The 17,739-nt window shown below is 39.6% G+C and overlaps 1 protein-coding gene across 2 annotated transcripts in view; it reads right to left on the reverse strand.

Annotated features, from left to right (window-relative positions):
- Positions 1-17,739, reverse strand: part of adcy5 (adenylate cyclase 5) — a 55,905-nt gene that overhangs the window by 4,731 nt on the left and 33,435 nt on the right. The window contains exons 4-16 of one of the 2 annotated variants that reach the window (XM_087803507.1): positions 12,874-12,985; positions 11,273-11,400; positions 10,705-10,863; positions 10,502-10,643; positions 7,882-8,019; positions 5,839-5,861; positions 5,071-5,215; positions 4,634-4,731; positions 4,424-4,511; positions 622-738; positions 392-550; positions 141-325; positions 53-73 (exon numbers count right to left, since the gene is read on the reverse strand). In XM_087803507.1, coding sequence (XP_087659633.1) covers positions 53-73; positions 141-325; positions 392-550; positions 622-738; positions 4,424-4,511; positions 4,634-4,731; positions 5,071-5,215; positions 5,839-5,861; positions 7,882-8,019; positions 10,502-10,643; positions 10,705-10,863; positions 11,273-11,400; positions 12,874-12,985 — 1,515 coding nt within the window. Of the gene's footprint in view, positions 1-52; positions 74-140; positions 326-391; positions 551-621; positions 739-4,423; positions 4,512-4,633; positions 4,732-5,070; positions 5,231-5,838; positions 5,862-7,881; positions 8,020-10,501; positions 10,644-10,704; positions 10,864-11,272; positions 11,401-12,873; positions 12,986-17,739 lie in introns of both variants that reach the window. The other variant, XM_087803506.1, reaches the window with a different exon arrangement.

Below are 17,739 nucleotides of genomic sequence, written 5' to 3' on the forward strand. Positions count from 1 at the left end.
TGAGATAAGAAGAAATGATCCAGAGGAGAATCCATCTGATGGTCCACCTCACCTGGTTCCGTTGACGTGCTCGCTGTGAGGAGAGAAACAGAGTCAGTCACACCGTCATCACCCTCTTCACGCTCACCCGGGTCACTCACAGGAGGTCGATGGCGTTGGCGGTGACCAGCAGGTCCTGGTTGTCCATGAGGCTGGCTTTGGGGACCTCCATGATGAGGAGGTAGAGGAGCTCGATGAAGAGCATGAGGAAGAGTTTCCCGAGGCTGCTGACCTGCAGGAAGACGGAGCAGGCCAGCAGGCTGAGCAGCACACACCAGGAGAAGTACTGTGGAGGGAAGACGGGGGTCACTGGAGGACCTGAGAGAAGACCTTTTAAGTTTTGGAGGAGCACCTCAGGGAAGCTGCAGAAGGGGGCGTCGCCGCCACAGGGGCTGAGCGGCGAGTCCAGGCTGTAGTTGAGCAGACGGGCGTGACAGGCGCTGACGCTCTCCAGGCTGATGTTCAGCTCCGTGCAGATGCAGCCGCGCAGGTCGTCGCCGCCGCACGTGAACTGAGCGCACAAGAGTCAGAGGGTTATCGCCCGGATACTTGACCTCTCACGGCTGTTGGTCGGGAACCTACGATGTTGACGAACGCCGAGAGGAAGACGACGAGGATGGTGAAGACGCCCACCATGGTGCTGTTGAGCCGAGACTGGACGATGCGTTTGGACAGAGTCTGGAGAGCAGCCGGGAAGATCTGCACGAGTGTGTCAATCATTCAATCAGTTCAGGACTGAGTCTCCCGTGACTCAGTTTCTGGTCAGTTTTCTGCAGTGACTGTTTCCTTCAACTGAGAAAAATCTCTAAACTTAGGAAAATGTTGTCGGAACATGATCTGGAGCTTGTAATCCATGCGTTTGTTTCTTCTCGTCTGGACTATTGTAACAGTTTGTTTTCATGTCTTAACAAGAAGGAGCTGTCTCGTCTGCAGTTGATTCAGAACTCTGCAGCGAGAATTCTAACCCGCTCAAGTAGAAGAACTCACATCTCTCTGATCCTTAAAACTCTTCACTGGCTTCCAGTTTCTTTCAGGATCAACTTTAAAATTCTGGTTCTTACTTTCAGAGCTATTCATGGTCAGGCTCCTCCTTACATCACTGATCTGATCCAGCCGTACACCCCAGCTCGGGCTCTGAGGTCTGTGGATCAGAATCTACTTATGGTTCCTCCACACGGTTCAGGACCAGAGGAGAGAAATCTTTTCAGGCTGTTGCTCCTAAGCTTTGGAACAATCTTCCTCTCTCTTTACGCTTGATGGAGTCTACTGACTCCTTTAAGAAACATCTTAAGACGTTTCTATTTGTTCAGGCTTTTCCTTGATTTTCTGGAACTCCTGTTGTGTTATCAGTTTTATCTTGATCTTCAAAGTATATACTTTATTGAATATTGTTTTGATTGTTTAAGCGCTTTGTGACACTGGTCTGGAAAAGCACTATACAAATAAAAATTACTTACTTACTTACTTACCGTGACTCATCTGGGCCTGAAGACTAACATGTGATGGTTGTCCTGACACTAACTATCAACACTGCTCGGTGTGATGAGCACAAATGATCACTATATATAAAGTGATTATATATAAGCACTAAATAATCTCTGAGAAACGTCTGAAACCATTTCTGTTACATTTGACATTTTGCATCACACGTCAAGGCAGAGACAGCAGTTCCAACTCTACACTACAAAGTCTGAAATGACGCAAAAGAACACAATAAAACAAGTTTTTGTTCTTGGTCTGGTTCTTTCCTGTGCGACGGGTGGACGCGTGTGTCGGAGCAGTCGGAGATAAAAGTGCATGAAATGAAGAGCAACAAGCCGAGAGGAGGAGGCAGGAAGGAGGAAAGTCCCGCGTGGATCCAAACGCTGCTAAATTTGGAACAAATTCTCTTTCAACTGTAGATTCAAAGCATCTCAGGTCTCTGCGTGATCGGAGCTCTTGACGGAGGAAAAAAACAGACTCAACATTTAGAGCGTTCAACTCCGACTCAACAACAATCCCTCGTAATCGTTGTTACTGTTTTTATGAGAACATTTATGTCACTGATGATAAAAAACATTCTGTTTTGATATCTGACAACGACAGCCACGTATGGAAGTGAGCGGCTGACGACAGATCATCGCTGCATTAAAGCCTTTTATGGAAACACAAGGATGACTAAACGATGCCAGAGAGTGATGAGAGAACACCTGCACAGTGTGTGACAGGACAGACGATGATGATGATGATGTGACTGACACTGCTGACGGATGTTTTTCAGCGTCATTATCGTGCAGCTCATTACAACACCGGTCCGCTAAGAGCAGTGGTCCCCGACCCTCAGTCCTGGGACCCGTCCCCGTCTGTGAAGCCTTTGTTACCGGGCCACACAGACAGAAAAATGGTTTATATCATTTCAGTTCTATTGCTGTAAGTAAGTAAGTAATTTTTATTTGTATAGCGCTTTTCTAGACCAGGGTCAGAAAGCGCTTAAACAATCAAAACAATATTCAATAAAGTACATACTTTAAGGAAAATATATACTTTTGAAAAATATACCATCTTTTTTCAAAACAAAACATTTTTAAGACAGTAATAAAAATAAAATAAAAAAACCTATAAACTATTGGAAAAAATGTTCTTATATGAAGGTCAATCTGTGAATACATTAAACCTGTCCATGGTGGAAAAAAAGGTTGGGGACCCCTCGTCTACAGTACCAGTCAAGGTATTTGTAACTAGGCCACTGAGAAAGAGACAATAATCTACTTCATTTCTGTTGAGTTGATTATAACTGTAAAGGTTTTTATGTGTACTCAAAAAGTAGGTTATGCGCTGATGGAATTGGATGGAATTCAAGATGGCTGCCTTGGTGGTTGCTTCCATATTTCTATACACCCCTTGTTCCGACTGCTCCGGACCGGCAGGAGGATGAGATTGATACAGACCAGAACATTACGGTTCAAAAACTCTGGTTTATTCCCTGGTTTAAGGGGACAGATGTCTTCTAGGCTGTACTTCGTCTTCTCTTAATGTAAACATCAGTTTCTTGTCACATTTGCCCGAAAGTTTTTTTTTCAAAATCTTGCTTAATTTTTTCAACTGTTTTGCTAACATTGAGGCAGAAATACTGACGATCACATACTGTAACTGCTTAGTGGAGGAAAATTAAACAGACACAGTTAAAGGTGTGAGATTAAAAATGGATTTATGGATGGGTCTAGTCAAAGTTCAGGTTATAAAATATATATATATATGAATTCAAATATTTTATAAGTAGCAGTTATAAGTCAAAAGTGCTTCATTCGCACATATATCACATGTTGAAAATACCTTCACGGTCATTGGCTGCTGTTAGGTAAGGTAAGGTAGAACTTTATTGATCCCTAAGGAGGTCTCCTTGGGGAAATTGTAGTTGTAGCAAAGGCTAAAATAAATATTCCAGATCAGCGTGGCACAACCTTACTGACTTTTAATCTTACTATATCCTATCAACAAACTGAACAACATCCACGTCAATTCTGCCCCTCGCCCTCATTCATGTAGAACAGCCCTGCATTCTGCTGGAATGCAGGGCTGTTCCTTCTCACTATCATATCGACATTAACATCAAGTATTTTGTTTTTGCGTTCAAACCTTATTTTTATCACAGATCTTTTATGTTTTAATTCTACTTTTGAATTTACAATTAACATCCAAAAATTCATGGGGTTTGTTCACTTGTGTTGAAATTCAACTTTTGGCAGCTGGTTCCAGCGATTATATCTACGCAGGAACACTGACATCCGGCGAGATGCCAGTGATTACTGAGGATGAGAGGATACAGTCGACTCTTTTGGTTTCAAAACAAATGAAGGCAGTTACGACTTTGTCAAAAATATGTGGTCTGTAAATATTGCAACATCAAAGCCTAAACACCTAAATACACGAGCGGTACTACAAATATGTCCTTGTTCCTACAGTTCTGAAATTAATATCGTATCACTGCCCCTTTATCGTGATATATATCCTATTGCCATGATTCTTCTTCTTAATACGCACAACCACGCAAATGTTTCTAATTTTAGTGTTCTTCGGTTATTATATCTATATTCTCACACGTTTGTGACTCCTATATAGATCAGTAACTTTACTTCACACAACATTCTGAAAATGTGTGTCATCAACATTTTAAAGGTGTCAATACTTCAATCAAAATAAAATGTATGTCAAAAACAACTGTACGACTTCTCTTTAGATTTTTAAAAAAGGTGAAGTTTTACTTCAGTCATGTTGCTCAGCCCTTCGAAACAGACTGGTTTGGTACCAAAGACCAGAGTTTTCACACACTTTCCTGTTCGGTCAATCATCAGCAGTTGAATGAAAGTTCTGTCAAAACTAGAGAAGAGGTTCTGTTTCCACTCACCCCGAAGCAGCAGTAGACCGTGGACACAAACATGACCGCGGTGAGGATGAGGAGGCAGGTGACGAAGAAGCCGGTCTTGAGGTTGGATCTGCAGACACACACACACACACACACCAGGTTCAGTTTGTTCCTCTGATTCTATTTGTTTTCATCAGCTTTGCTTTCTCAGGAACCGGCTGAGAACAAGCTATGAATATTGATGTCACTCACGGAGGCACGATGACGATCTGGATGAAGCAGATGAAGAGAAAGACGAGGGAGGCACACGATACATACGCCCCGAATCTGGAGTCCACCTGTTTGGAGTACTGGAGGACATCAGCAGAGACAAGGTCAGAGGTCACACGGAGAACGCCTAACTTGTTTTGAGACATAATATTCACTTTAAACCCTTAAACGAATCATCACATCTTCCCAGAAAAAATTGGTCTCCATTGTGTGCCCCCCAGCCTCAATTGCCCTTCAATGCCTAAGCCACTTTACTTCCTGCTTCCCTTTTTTTTCTTCTGTCCCTCTGTACGAGACTTCCACCTAGAGGAGCAGATCACTGATGGAGGAAAGATTGCCTGTCACACACTTTTATTTGCTACTGCACTGGCAGTGATCGCGTCTATGTCCGTGTGTGTGTGTGTGTGAGGGTGTGTAACCTTTTTCTCCAGGTCAGGCTCCCTGAAGGTGAGCAGGAACTTCTTGACGTGCTCCGAGCGCAGGCGGTCGATGCTGCGGGCGTCGATGGCCCGGCCCAGGAACTCGTCCACCTCGTCTTCTGGGTTCATGTTCTCCTGCGTGTTCCTGAATATGAAATGCCTGAATAAAACGACGAGATGAGAGCAAGGTGACATTTTCTCGACGTGCGGCTTCCACCCACACCGCCGCCTCTCAGGAGCTTATTTTGATGTCTCTTTTCTGCATGTTTTTATGTTTGAGAAACTATATAATGAATTTATTTTAAGTCTAAACGTTTGTTAAAAAAATGTCCCTAATAATTGATCAAATTACTAAGTTGGATTTCATCATAAAACTAGTGCTTATTAGAATAAAATGAAAATATTTATTTCCATTTGAAAGCCAAGACCAAGAGGCTCACTGTTGACTTCCAAAAAAAGACATTTAAGAGAGATTAATAGTGGAAATCAGGAAATAATCTTTGCGCAAACGTGATGTTGCGGTGCCCTCTAGTGGCTAAAAAGCTTACATTATGAGTTTTATTATTTATAAAAGAAACAACGCAAGGGATGTAAAAAATAAAATATGTATTTGCAAGGTTCAGAAACATCAGAAGTTTTATTCTTAAATATGCCCATGTCTGCTACTGTTGCTTGGACAAACGTCTGGACCTCATGCTGTGAACTGTGACCTGAGGTGCAGAGGTTGCAGAGAAAGACACCAAGAGGACCAACATGCCGGTAACTTACTTGTCTTTCGGGTCTTCAAACCCCTGTAAAGAGAAGAAACACAGAAACAGTGTCAATAATGCTGCAGGCAGAGTATTGAACGTTCAAAGGCCCAAGCCGCAAGATGTAAAAGTGTTTTTGTCGTTATGCTATACATCCGGTTTCATGCATGTTAAAGCGCTGGTTGTAAGTTTCTGTTTTTCAGGAGGAAACAACAGGGTCAACATTCTCTGACAGAAAGCCTTCAGGACAAACTGGAGCAAAACCACAAGGCGTCTAATTGTTTATGCTTCAAGACATGGCGACGCTGGAAATAGAGTTGATCTGATCTTCTAACATGTCTGTTGACTCCCGATATATCCCATTATATTTAGAAGACACCAGATAGAACAAGGAAAGAACATTTAGACTGTGTTGCTCTTGCTTCTGGTCATAATAGATGCCAATGATTAAAGCGACTGTCTCGGGTCACGCTCTTGGGCTTCCAAATACAATCTCACCTCTGGAGCATCTCATGGCTCGGTGTGTCTCCAGTCCACTGTCTCATAAACACACACACATGTACACACACGTGCACCAACACATCTTTAAGCCAATCAGATAGAGAAACAAGTTTGTTTCCAGATATGACATGATTTGATAGGCTAATAAAACTGACACACTTTAATACACAGTTTGTAATCTTCCTGAGTCCGTTTAAATCTAAGATATTAACATATGAGAACAAACATGGCCTTTTAAAAAGAAGCTCGTCAAGAAATTAATGTATGGCTCCATCTGCTGGATCAAAATGGAACAGCTCAGTTTGAAGGGTACAATTATTTTGTTTCAAATAGTTAGGTTTTTTATATATATATAAAAAAAACAATTTATAGGAAAGCACAAAAGTGTATATTTTTAAACGTACATATTTAAACTCTTTACGTTTTTAAGTTTATAAAAACATGTTATCTGGAACTAAAGAGACTTAATGAACATCTGTGTATGGAGTCGTAAGTAAGTAAGTTAGTAAAGGTTATTTGTAAAGTGCGTCTTTGGACCAGGGTCACAAAGCACTTTAACAATCAAAAACTATAAACAGTTAAAATACATGCTTTAAAAAGTTAAGACACATAAGACAAACACAGGAGTCACAGAATCTGGAAATCAGGGGAAAGCCTGCACAAATAAAAGTGTCCTAAGTTGTTTCTTGAAGGTGTCAGTAGACTCTATAAAACACAGAGAAAGAGGAAGATCGTTCCAAAGCTTAGGAGCAACAGCCTGGAAGGATTTCCCTCCTCTGGTCCTGAAGTGTGTGCGCGGGGCCAATTACATCAAACACCTTAATAAAGAGCCAACATGGAAGGACGTCAGACGAGCAAGAGGAGGGTTTCATCTTGTTTACCAGTGCTAAAATATCAGCCAGAGTTACAGGTTTAAAGAAGGCCCACAAGGTGGAGACAGGCTCTCTTTGATGAATTTAATTTTTGATTCGTCAAATGTTCATCATTCCAGTAGAGTGAAGGTTTTATGACTTATTAAAGATGGTTCATTGATTGATTTTCTACAAATGTTTTGATTAAAGTTTTATAAACTACTTAAGCCAAATGCGAAATCTTTCCTTGCTGGCGTCTGGATAAAACCTATCCTGAAGTTCTATAGCTTCTCGAGGATCCACATTCGGAGCTGAGATTCACAAAACAACTTCCTGTCGTGAGGCCCCAGATCTTAGGAGTTTGTGTTTAGGTGGCCCCAAGTGTGTTCTGAGAGGACTTTCTGCTCTTTAGTCACAGTGGTGGAGCGGACAGTGACTTATCCAGCATACAATCTAACCCATGCATGTGTGCCTGTGTGTGAATGTGGATTACGATCAGCAAAGATCTCTTCAGTTCATAAATAACCTCCCAGTGGTCTGATGATGATGACACACACACACATGCTTCTATTCTCACTTCACAGGCCTGGAGCAACTCACTCTGGATCCGCTCAGAGTATATCTAGAAGCCCTGTTTGCTGCTAACAGGCAGCTGACTTTGTGGACAGGAAGTAAGTATTTTATTGACAAAGCAGAAGAAAGCTTCTCACCATCCTCTTCATCTCTTTGGAGATCTGGTTGCCCCCCAGATGGTTGTAGAAGGGACGGTCAGTCCAGTGACCACTGTTGTGGGTCACAGAGTTCGTCCTCTGACGGTGCATTTTGGCAATCATGGCCTTTTCTTCTTTCTGTCCGTGTGGAGGAGACAACAGAGGTCATCAGCAAATCATCATCACAACATTCACCTCAAACCTATTTGGCCACCTGACAGTCAGTAAAAATAGGTTTCCCACATGTAATGGTGGACAATATAGAGTAAATAATATGTGAACACCCGCAGCTTGACTTTAAATTCAAATAAAATGTCAGTGAGTTTAGAAATAGCATGTTCTTCTAATGCTCTTCCAGATGAACAAAGTTAACCACATCAACATCAACAGAGATGTCACAGCAACAACAAGTACTGTAAATATTTTGCCCGATTAAAATAGAAAACTTTTGTTCTTCTTTCAATTTTTTTTTAATCGTGCACATACATATGAAAAATGAAGACATAATATTGAAATAAATAAATTAAAATAATACAATTTACACTTTAAAAATAGAAATGAGCGTCAAGACATCTCGTCAGTGTAAGAAATGCAAAGTTTTGGAAATCATGGATCAGAGGAGGCACATATTGAATCATCTGAAATAATCCACAGTTAAACCTCCATTGGAACGCAGTGCAGCACACACTTCATATGATATTTAGATGGTGATTTTAAAGTGTATAAACGATACGTTCAAGCGAGACGGGAAGAGGTTAACGGCAAGTAAAAAATAAATAAGGAATTAATAATTAAGGAAATTACTTGGAAATTGTCCCTCAATAATTGCAGAAAAGTGTACATTTGGAAAACTAAGATATGCTCCAAGAACACAACGAACATAAATACTGTTCAAAGAAATCTGGGAAAAATGGAATTATAGCTGATGGTACATACATAAACACCTTTTAGAAATATGATTTATATTATACATAACTTTATTTTATTTGTTGAAATGGTATATATTGATACTAGAAGTGTACATATTTATCTTGTCAGCCTTTTTGGCCATGTTTACACATACAGTATATAAATTAGAAACTTGTTAGCATTATTATTCATTCATTTTTCTGTTTTATTTTCTTATAAAGGTTATTATAACTTTTCAAAACTAAGGACGGAAATTCGGAAGAATCTTTTTTTTTTTTCAATGAAACAAATAACAAGTAGCAACACGTGAGTGTTCATGGTGATAAACCAGAAGTGTGTGTTTAGCAGCAGTGGAGACTCAGGTCAGCTGTGATGTCTGATTGTCTTCTGGTTCTTGCACATCTGAGAATAGAAAGTGCTGTAGCTGCTCCAGGATGTGTTCGACTAAAATAGCAGCACTGTACAATCTCTCCTCTGTTTTCAGGCAGGAACCAGAGGATGGTATCACTTCACATGACATCTGCAGCTCTGGCTTGTGACACTGCTGCAGGACAGAGAGTCAGAAGCCCATCGAGGAGCAGGAGCACATGCTGATGGCCGGACCCCTCATATTGGATCAAAGTATTGTTTTAATGCAATAATTGGAATTTAAATGTTGTTTGGGTAGGATAAAAAGCTTTTTTTTTTAAACAAATAAAAATGGAAGATTGATTGTGACCACATTGACAGAAGACTTTATGGTACAGAATGTATTTTAGTAGAACACAGATTTTAAAAGAGATGAAAGCAGAAATGATTAGCAGAAGTCCAAAAGGAAATGTCTACTTCTGGGAAAAACAAAACTCTCATAGAAGAATCTTGTACAGACTAAACCAGTTATGTTTAAGACAAAATTTAAACCAAGTGTAAATATGTGAAATGATGCTCAAATATTTTATAGAATTACTGAAAAAGCATAAAATAACACGCTACATTTTCCACACTTGCAGTTTACACAGTGGAGCAGACAATCTATAGATCTTACAGGAGGTGAGGAAGGGATAGAAGGGTTACTTCGGGAACAAGAGTTGGCAGTAATGCATCAAAAGCTGACTGTCCCCATGTTGGCATCAGTTCATCAGATGTTGGGGACGGCAGCGTAAAGAAATGAATCAATGCAAGACGACAAAACTTTTAGAGGTTATAAAAGCAGATTGACAAAACTCCACAATAAATGTTGTGGTAGGCTGTTTTTTTATCTAGCCGCGTTTCGGTCCTGTAACTGGTCTAAAGAACAATTGATTTCAATAACAAATGTCTCAGTGTTAATATCTCATCTTACAACCTGGAAACCTGCAGCTTATTACTGTTTAATTTAGTTGGTGCGGCTCCCATTCAGGTACGACTATGATGCTAAATTTACAATACTGTACTATTTTTACGTATTTTCACGACTGTAAAATCTCAATTGAAAATCATCATCAGTTTAATTTTAATGCCAATGTAAAAATGTTTCTTTGTTTCCTGTTCAGAATATAATAGTCATGTGGAGTAAGAAGGAAAGGCAAAGAGCTGCCTGTGGCCTCCAGCTCGGAACGGCTGTAAGTTGGATCATGTGTGGAACCAATAGATCCTTCTTCTTCCCACATGGTTATTTTTGGCGGAAGCGTTTAATGCGTCCGTCTTGGTCCTGCTGGTCCAAGTTCAAAAGTAAAGTATGAGGACATGTTACCCTTTTCTGACTGGTGCCCACGATGAGGAAGGTTTCTATGCTGTTCTTCTTCAGATAGGCGTTCCTCTCACCCCCTGTTCCTGGCTCCACATCGTAGTCCCCGTTCAGGTAGTTCAGAGTGGCCTTGGTGATGTGGATGCGGCTAAAATGAACCACCAGTTAAGAAAAGTTGTCCAGTTTTTGGGGAAACTGCAGAGACGTACCCAGCTTTGCCACCAGCCTCCATTTGGTTGGCTAGCGTGACGTCATTGGACCAGACATCGAATTGCCACTTCCTCAGTCCCAGGACCCCACAGTGAACTCTGCCACTGTGGATGCCCACTCGCATGTTTACGTTGACGCCTGTCACCTCCCGTACCAGCCTGAGAATGAAGGTATTCACTCGTCATTCATCTTCAAACCGTTGGTTCATACAAACTGATACATGAAAACGCATAACAACATGTTGATTTAGTGTTAAAAACAACCATATTGTAGCCTTGTTTGTACGCTTTCTTCTTTTGTTAATCATCAACACTGTAATGCAATTTACATTTTTCAATATTAAAATGTATTTTTTAATCCACTTGTTTGAAAAACAACAAGAAATAAGAATTATCTTCAAATCAACAAGTATAGTGGGGTTGAAATCATCATTAGTTGTCTAGGATTAATTCTAGAAGCATGAAAAAATATCACTATATACATCCATATATGTATATATACACATTACATATACACATTGATATCCTGCTCTTGACTGCAGGCTACCAACATCTGACAATAACTTACGAGATGGCCTCGATCATGTCCATGCCCATCTCCACACAGCAGTGGGCGTGGTCAGCTCTGGCCTCAGGCAGCCCAGAAACACAGTAATAACAATCTCCCAAAATCTTAATCCGGAGACAGTGATTCTCCTGTGGAGAACAGCGTCATGAGAATTATTTTTGCTTCTTTAAGATTTCTTTGAATGTTCATTAAACGTGATCTCTTTCCCAGAAGAACCAGAACACAAATATTAAAGGTCCATGTTGTGTGTATAGAAAGGAAATAAAAGGAAAGGGAATATTTCGTTTTTCTTAAAGATGCCCTCATTAGTGTCTTAAACATTCACTATGTATTTATCTTAATGTTTTCACTCATTCTGCTCATTCAGTGAGTAACCTACGCCTACTGCATTAATCAGTCTCTTCTTGAACGTTTGGAAATTCATTTTTGATATAAATAATACACCTCAATGGTAACGTTAAATAATGACATTAACAACTTTATTTTCATGAATTCAATTATTATCACTAATTGATTGAAAACTTTCCATATTCACTTGACAAAGAAAGATGATCTTATGTTAAAGGGCAACTAATGTAAAAACCCAGCTCTCCTGACTAACTCACATGTTTCAAATGTTGAAGTCTTCTCTGCAAGATGCAGTTACTCGCTCATCATGACCATGTTTTGAAGTTATGACTTCATAAAGTTCTGCCCGTCTTAATTCTCAGTGAACGAGAGGTTACAAGAGCAGGGTCCATTATGACGCAATAATGGGCCTCACTCCTGCTCCAGCCAGCTTCAATCACGCCTGCTTTGTTTATACAAATAATCCCTTGGAGGTGGAGATTTAAGGGATTAATGACGTGCAGTGAAAAACCTTGAAGCCCGACCAATCACAGCAGAGCGGGCAGAGTGGATCTTGGACCTCTTAGATCAATAGACACTTAAATCAACACAGTATTGCCCTTTAAATCACAACAGTGTAACACAACGTCATTGATAAAGCAGTGTTTCTTCTACTGGACTTGCAGTGATGGAGCACTGATGTTGACGATTGATAATGTTGTGTCTTGCATGTCTATATGTATGTATGTGGTACTTTGTGTTTGTCTCAGACTGACAGATGGTTGTTTTCTTGTTATTATTTGCCTGAAGCATGTATAAAGATTCATAATCTACATTATCTTTTTTTTTTCTGTCATCATTTTAGAAATTCAAACTTAACTCATTATCTACATACCCTCGTTGACGTGGAGATATATGGATGTTTTTAAGCATCTTTTTATAGGAAGTTCATCCTATTCATCATTCAACAGTCGCTTAATTAAAATGGACTTGCATTTTGCCTATAACTCAAAAGAAAATGGGATTACTTTGAAATAATCCTAATCTTAGTCGCAATGAGGGTAAGAAGAAAATGAGTAAGATTGGATTTGACTAAGGATTCCATTCAAATTCATATTTCTTGAAGAAGTCACAATCTTAAATAAACATCAGTTCTGTTTAGGTTATTGAATTTGAGCTGCATGCGAGTCCGAGACACCTTCGTCTTACATTACCTGCCAATGTGAATGACCATCTTTCTAAATACATCTACAGTTAGACGAGATTGTTCTCACCGCTGCCAGTTTGTCGAAGCGAGCAAAGAGCTCATTGAGGGTCATGACCAGCTCCTGTGCTGTGCACTGGGACGCCAGACTGGTGAAGCCCTCGATGTCTGCGAACAAGATGCTGTAGAAACATACAAGAGAGACACACATCAGTGGAATTCAGCGAGAACCAACTAGCTATTGTCTTGTTTGTTGTTGGTAACATGGATGTTACTGCATTCATGGATCAGTCAGAGGACAAACACATGCAGGATAAAGAACATACTGAAGTTGACCTTCATTAGCAAAATCGATTTGTCCTAGAAAAGTGGTGAAAAGGCGACATTGATATCTGAAACTAGAACGATATTAAACGATTTAACCAGCAACACAGGTCATGTTACCTGCTGCTCTGAGCCCCCACACAGGTGCCAGCTGTGAACTGTGCTATATAGACACGCCTGCTGGGTCTGAGGTAATATATGCTATTTCTTTCTTATTCTGTAATCATTGTTTTGAAGAGACACTTTTATCTGGAAACACCACAATGTCCATTACTGGTATAAATGTGACATTTTGTTTTTATTATTTAACAAAAAACACTTGAATGGATCCATGGCGCCAATTTTCTACATCTACTGTGTTGACAAAATCAATCTATAAATTTCTGTTTTCATATTCTTCAATAAATCGCATTGAAGATTGTGATGTCATTCTTTTACATAGTGAGTGGAACCAGAGACATCTGGAGGGATAGAATTGTCAGAGGACAAAAGAATAAAATACTTTTTACGCAGAAGAAAAGTCTCATATAGGAGTCAGTTTAAATGTTAAAGAAATAGCAATACTAATGACAATTAAATAAAGAAACTATGTATAAGTATATGTTTGTTTGAAGCTTGTGACTACAAATAGTTTGGTATAACAGACGTGTAGACACACTTCTGTCACATAAACTAAGGGATTTGTTCCTTTCCGGGCCAGTTTTATTGCCGTTATCTTGACATCTTTTTTAACTTTTAAGTTGAAAGATTCCTGTAGCAGGCGACCCCTCAAAAGTACACACTCAAGGGATCGCTGCAGACTACAGACCATTAAGTTGGTTATGGCTCGTCTCTGAAAATACTTCATTGTGTAAAAATATATATATATTTTCAGAGCGAGTACGAGCTTATACATTCACACCAGCAATTTCAACAATTAAACAAATAAACAATTTCCCAAAGGAGACCTCCTGAGGGATCAATAAAGTTTTACCTTACCTTACAATTGGAACACCAAATACTTAACACCAACCATGTCACGTGTAATAAATCTATCATGCTTCAAACGCTGACTTAAGGCTATCAGGATCCTAAGTAAGGTAAGGTAGTTTTACCTTACCTTACTTAGCACCAACGTTGTATCACGGATCCTGATAGCCTTAAGTCAGCGTTTGAAGCATGATAGATTTATTACACGTGACATGAATATGCCAAGAACTTAAAGAGCATATCTAAATCTGTGAATAAAACCATTTTAAAATAAACTTCTGAATGTACGCTGAAACATTTTTCCAGGAAACAAGGAAGACCGGGGGCATGAGGAAGAATCACTGAGTGTTTGAAAGTCAGGACACTTGTCTCTTTATAAACTAGCAGCACTATTCTGGGAAGAATTAGAACCTTTCGACCACATCTTACAAAGTCTGGTCACCAAGTCAGAGCCAGAGGGGGAACATGTGAGAAAAAAAAAACAGTGCAATTCCTAGTGGTGACATGGATTCTGCTCTCAACTCAACATCAGTTCCCTGAAGGATGTCATGCCTGAAAGATCAATATGAGGAGCCACTGAGGCCCAGCTAATAGGTTTGAAGGACCCTACGTTTTCCATGAACAGCGCTGCAAGAAACACAACATCCACACAGATCTTTAAGATCAACTTTTGTGAAAACCCAACTAAACTCTGTTTTGAACTTATTCCTTTATAAAGTTCTCCCACGTCTGAAATCTTGGCGAATGAGAGAGTACGAGAGCGAAGTCCATTATGATGTAATAATGGCTTCACTCCTCCTCCAGCCAGCTGTAATACCACCTGCTTTGTTCATACTATTTACTTGGAGGTGGAGACTTCTGATGATTCATGACGCACAGTAACAAACCTTAATGTTTGACCAATCACAGCATAGTGTACGCAGTTATCGTAAACAAGACTTAATCTTCAGAACAACAAAGTGTTTTCAGTGGCGGGGCTACACTTTAATCACATTAGTTTCCTTTATGGGATCTTATTGAAAATAATTAAATACAAGCTCCTGGTCTAGTCTCAAAAAAAAGAAGAGGAAATGTATGTCATAGAAATCCTATTTGCCTTGGAATGGATTAAAACACTTCTAAACCTTTTTTTTTTGACCCGACAGTCGCAGGGGCAGCAGCCAGAACAAAGAGGCCCGGACATCCCTTCCTCCAAAACCCTCTTCCAGCTCCTCTGGGAGAATACTGAGGCGTTCCAAGTTCGAGTGAGGACATGGGCTGCATTTCAAAAGCAGGATGAGTAGCCTTCGCAGACTTGCTCTCAGTTGTCCTCGGAGGAGTTTTTTCGTATCCCCGCATCGCCAATATAATGCTTGCAAATAAATGTATTTGCTTTGATTTTCCACAGTCTGGCTACTGAATTCAACCATTAAAGTTTAATTTTTGTACGTTTTTTTGTACGTTATCGCTGAAATACAACTGCAGTGAAAAGGCAAAGTTTGAGGTACACGCTAATAAGCCTCATCAAACTATTGTCACATCACCATAACTAGACTAAGAAAAGTACAATAGAAGATTTAAACACAACAATTTGGCCTTAAATAAAATATTCTTTGTTTCTCTCACACTTATATCGACCCATTTAATACTCAATATTATCTTTTCATAGTAATAAACTTTGCTCCTTTTTGTGTAAATCTAGCCGAACACAGAAGGCCCCACGACATATTAACCAATCAGTAATATTTCAGCTATGACTCTTCAATATCAACGATGACATAGAAATCGTCATTTGAACATTCTCCCCAAGACCAGGCGTGTGCATGCGTTTGTAAAGAATGCTGTTGAGATATAAAAATAACCAGTAGCCAATTAAATAAGCTTCCATTTTGGGTTTATATACTTGTTACTCTTTCACTCAAGAAGTCAGTGCCTCACCAACCATGAACCTCACCCCACGACACTGCTGATAATACTGATGTCTCCTTTTCAAATGCAGAAGACATCTTCATCATCTGTCTTTTTACGTGTGTGTGCGGTACTTTGTGTGTGTCCGTGTGTTCTTTTTTTTAATAAAATGAGTCGTAATAAGTGAAAGTGAAAATAAGACTATATGGTGATGTACTCCACCAATGTGTGGAGTAGCACTGCAGGCCTTTTAGTACAGTAATTTAAATCATCTCTTTATGTGCTATAAAATATTGCAGAATAGACAATAAAGAGATTTATAATAATCCATTCATCATTTAATTTGTCAAGAGTGGAATGGCAAAAAAAATATTTTGGAACCAAAACACTTGTATAATGTGTCCCTCTTTAATTTTTTAACTTTAGAATTAACCGTTTTATTTTCCATGGAAAGATCAATACACAATACATGTTTTTACTGAAGGACCACTGGAAACAAAAGATCAGGCCCATAGATGTTACTCCTGCCTAACTGGAAATGGCATACTGGGGTACTTTGCTAACACTGGTATACCACAGACCAGGCAACAGATTGACTGATAAGAGAGCAAAATGTTGTTTCAGTCTGCAGTCAGTTCCAGCTCTGAATCCGATCCAAACTACATTTGAGTTCTCGTGTTATTCCCTACAACAGCAACATGAACAGCAGCCAATTTAGGTAGACAACACTGCTGATGCCAGATTAGGCCAAACGGCCAGATTGCAATAGATCTCTGAGTTGTGAAAGTAATCCTGAGGAATAAAGGTGATTTATAAATAAGTGTACCAGACCAAACACATAAATCTCACAGGGTAGCTGTCCGCTGAACAGCCTGAAGAACATAATGCGTTTGTGCGCGTGGGCATTGTGTGCAGGCGGTTGTGTTGAAAATGTGGAAATAATCAAGACGAAAGTGTGATTTTAATCTTGCATCCATAGTCACCGTCCCGAAAAACAGCTGGTTAGTAAACCCGGATCTGAGGAGGCTGCAGGTCGCTCAGTATGAGACTGGACTGGATTAAGAGCCCTCACTCCGAGGAACACTTTTCTGAGAATAATTGATTGTTTTCTGGGAATAGTTGCAGGGGTGGTCGAGTAAAAGTGGACACTTGGCTGATGCCTTTGATTAGAAAGTAGAGGGATATAAATTCAGCAGGAAGGGCCAGACCAAAGCCTTCATTTGGAATTACAAAGATTATCAAACACTTAGTCAATGCCCTACAGGCTATTGGAGCTTCTGTATTGGTGAAGAAGAAATACACTGTCATTTTCAGACTATAGACGCACCTGAAAAAAAAAGAAGTAAATATATAGGCCCACACCTGTCTATAAGCTCGATGGGTCAACGGTCTAACATGAGTTATTATCACACACAATTTTGTTACATTTTTAAAATAAAAATACATTTAGTTTAATTCTCCGGAAAGTGATAGCAGTAAACACAGCAGTAAACGGCACGATAAATTAATTCAGTCTGCTTTTATTACCTCTGAATTTTTTTGTTATCTTTTTCGAGTTCTTTATACTTCTCTAAAATCTCACCATAGATTTACTGATGTTTACATGCAGCATCTTCATTTCCTATATCAACAGGCAGGACATAACTCTTAACATAAAAGCTACATATGAATATATCCGTTTTCCTTCATGAGGGTGTGTTCATGATGCACTTATCAAACTATTGTCTTCTTCTATCTCTTCAATCTGTCCCTTATG

This window comes from Callionymus lyra, chromosome 12 (genome assembly GCF_982586985.1).
Source record: "Callionymus lyra chromosome 12, fCalLyr1.hap1.1, whole genome shotgun sequence".
NCBI lineage: Eukaryota > Metazoa > Chordata > Actinopteri > Syngnathiformes > Callionymidae > Callionymus > Callionymus lyra.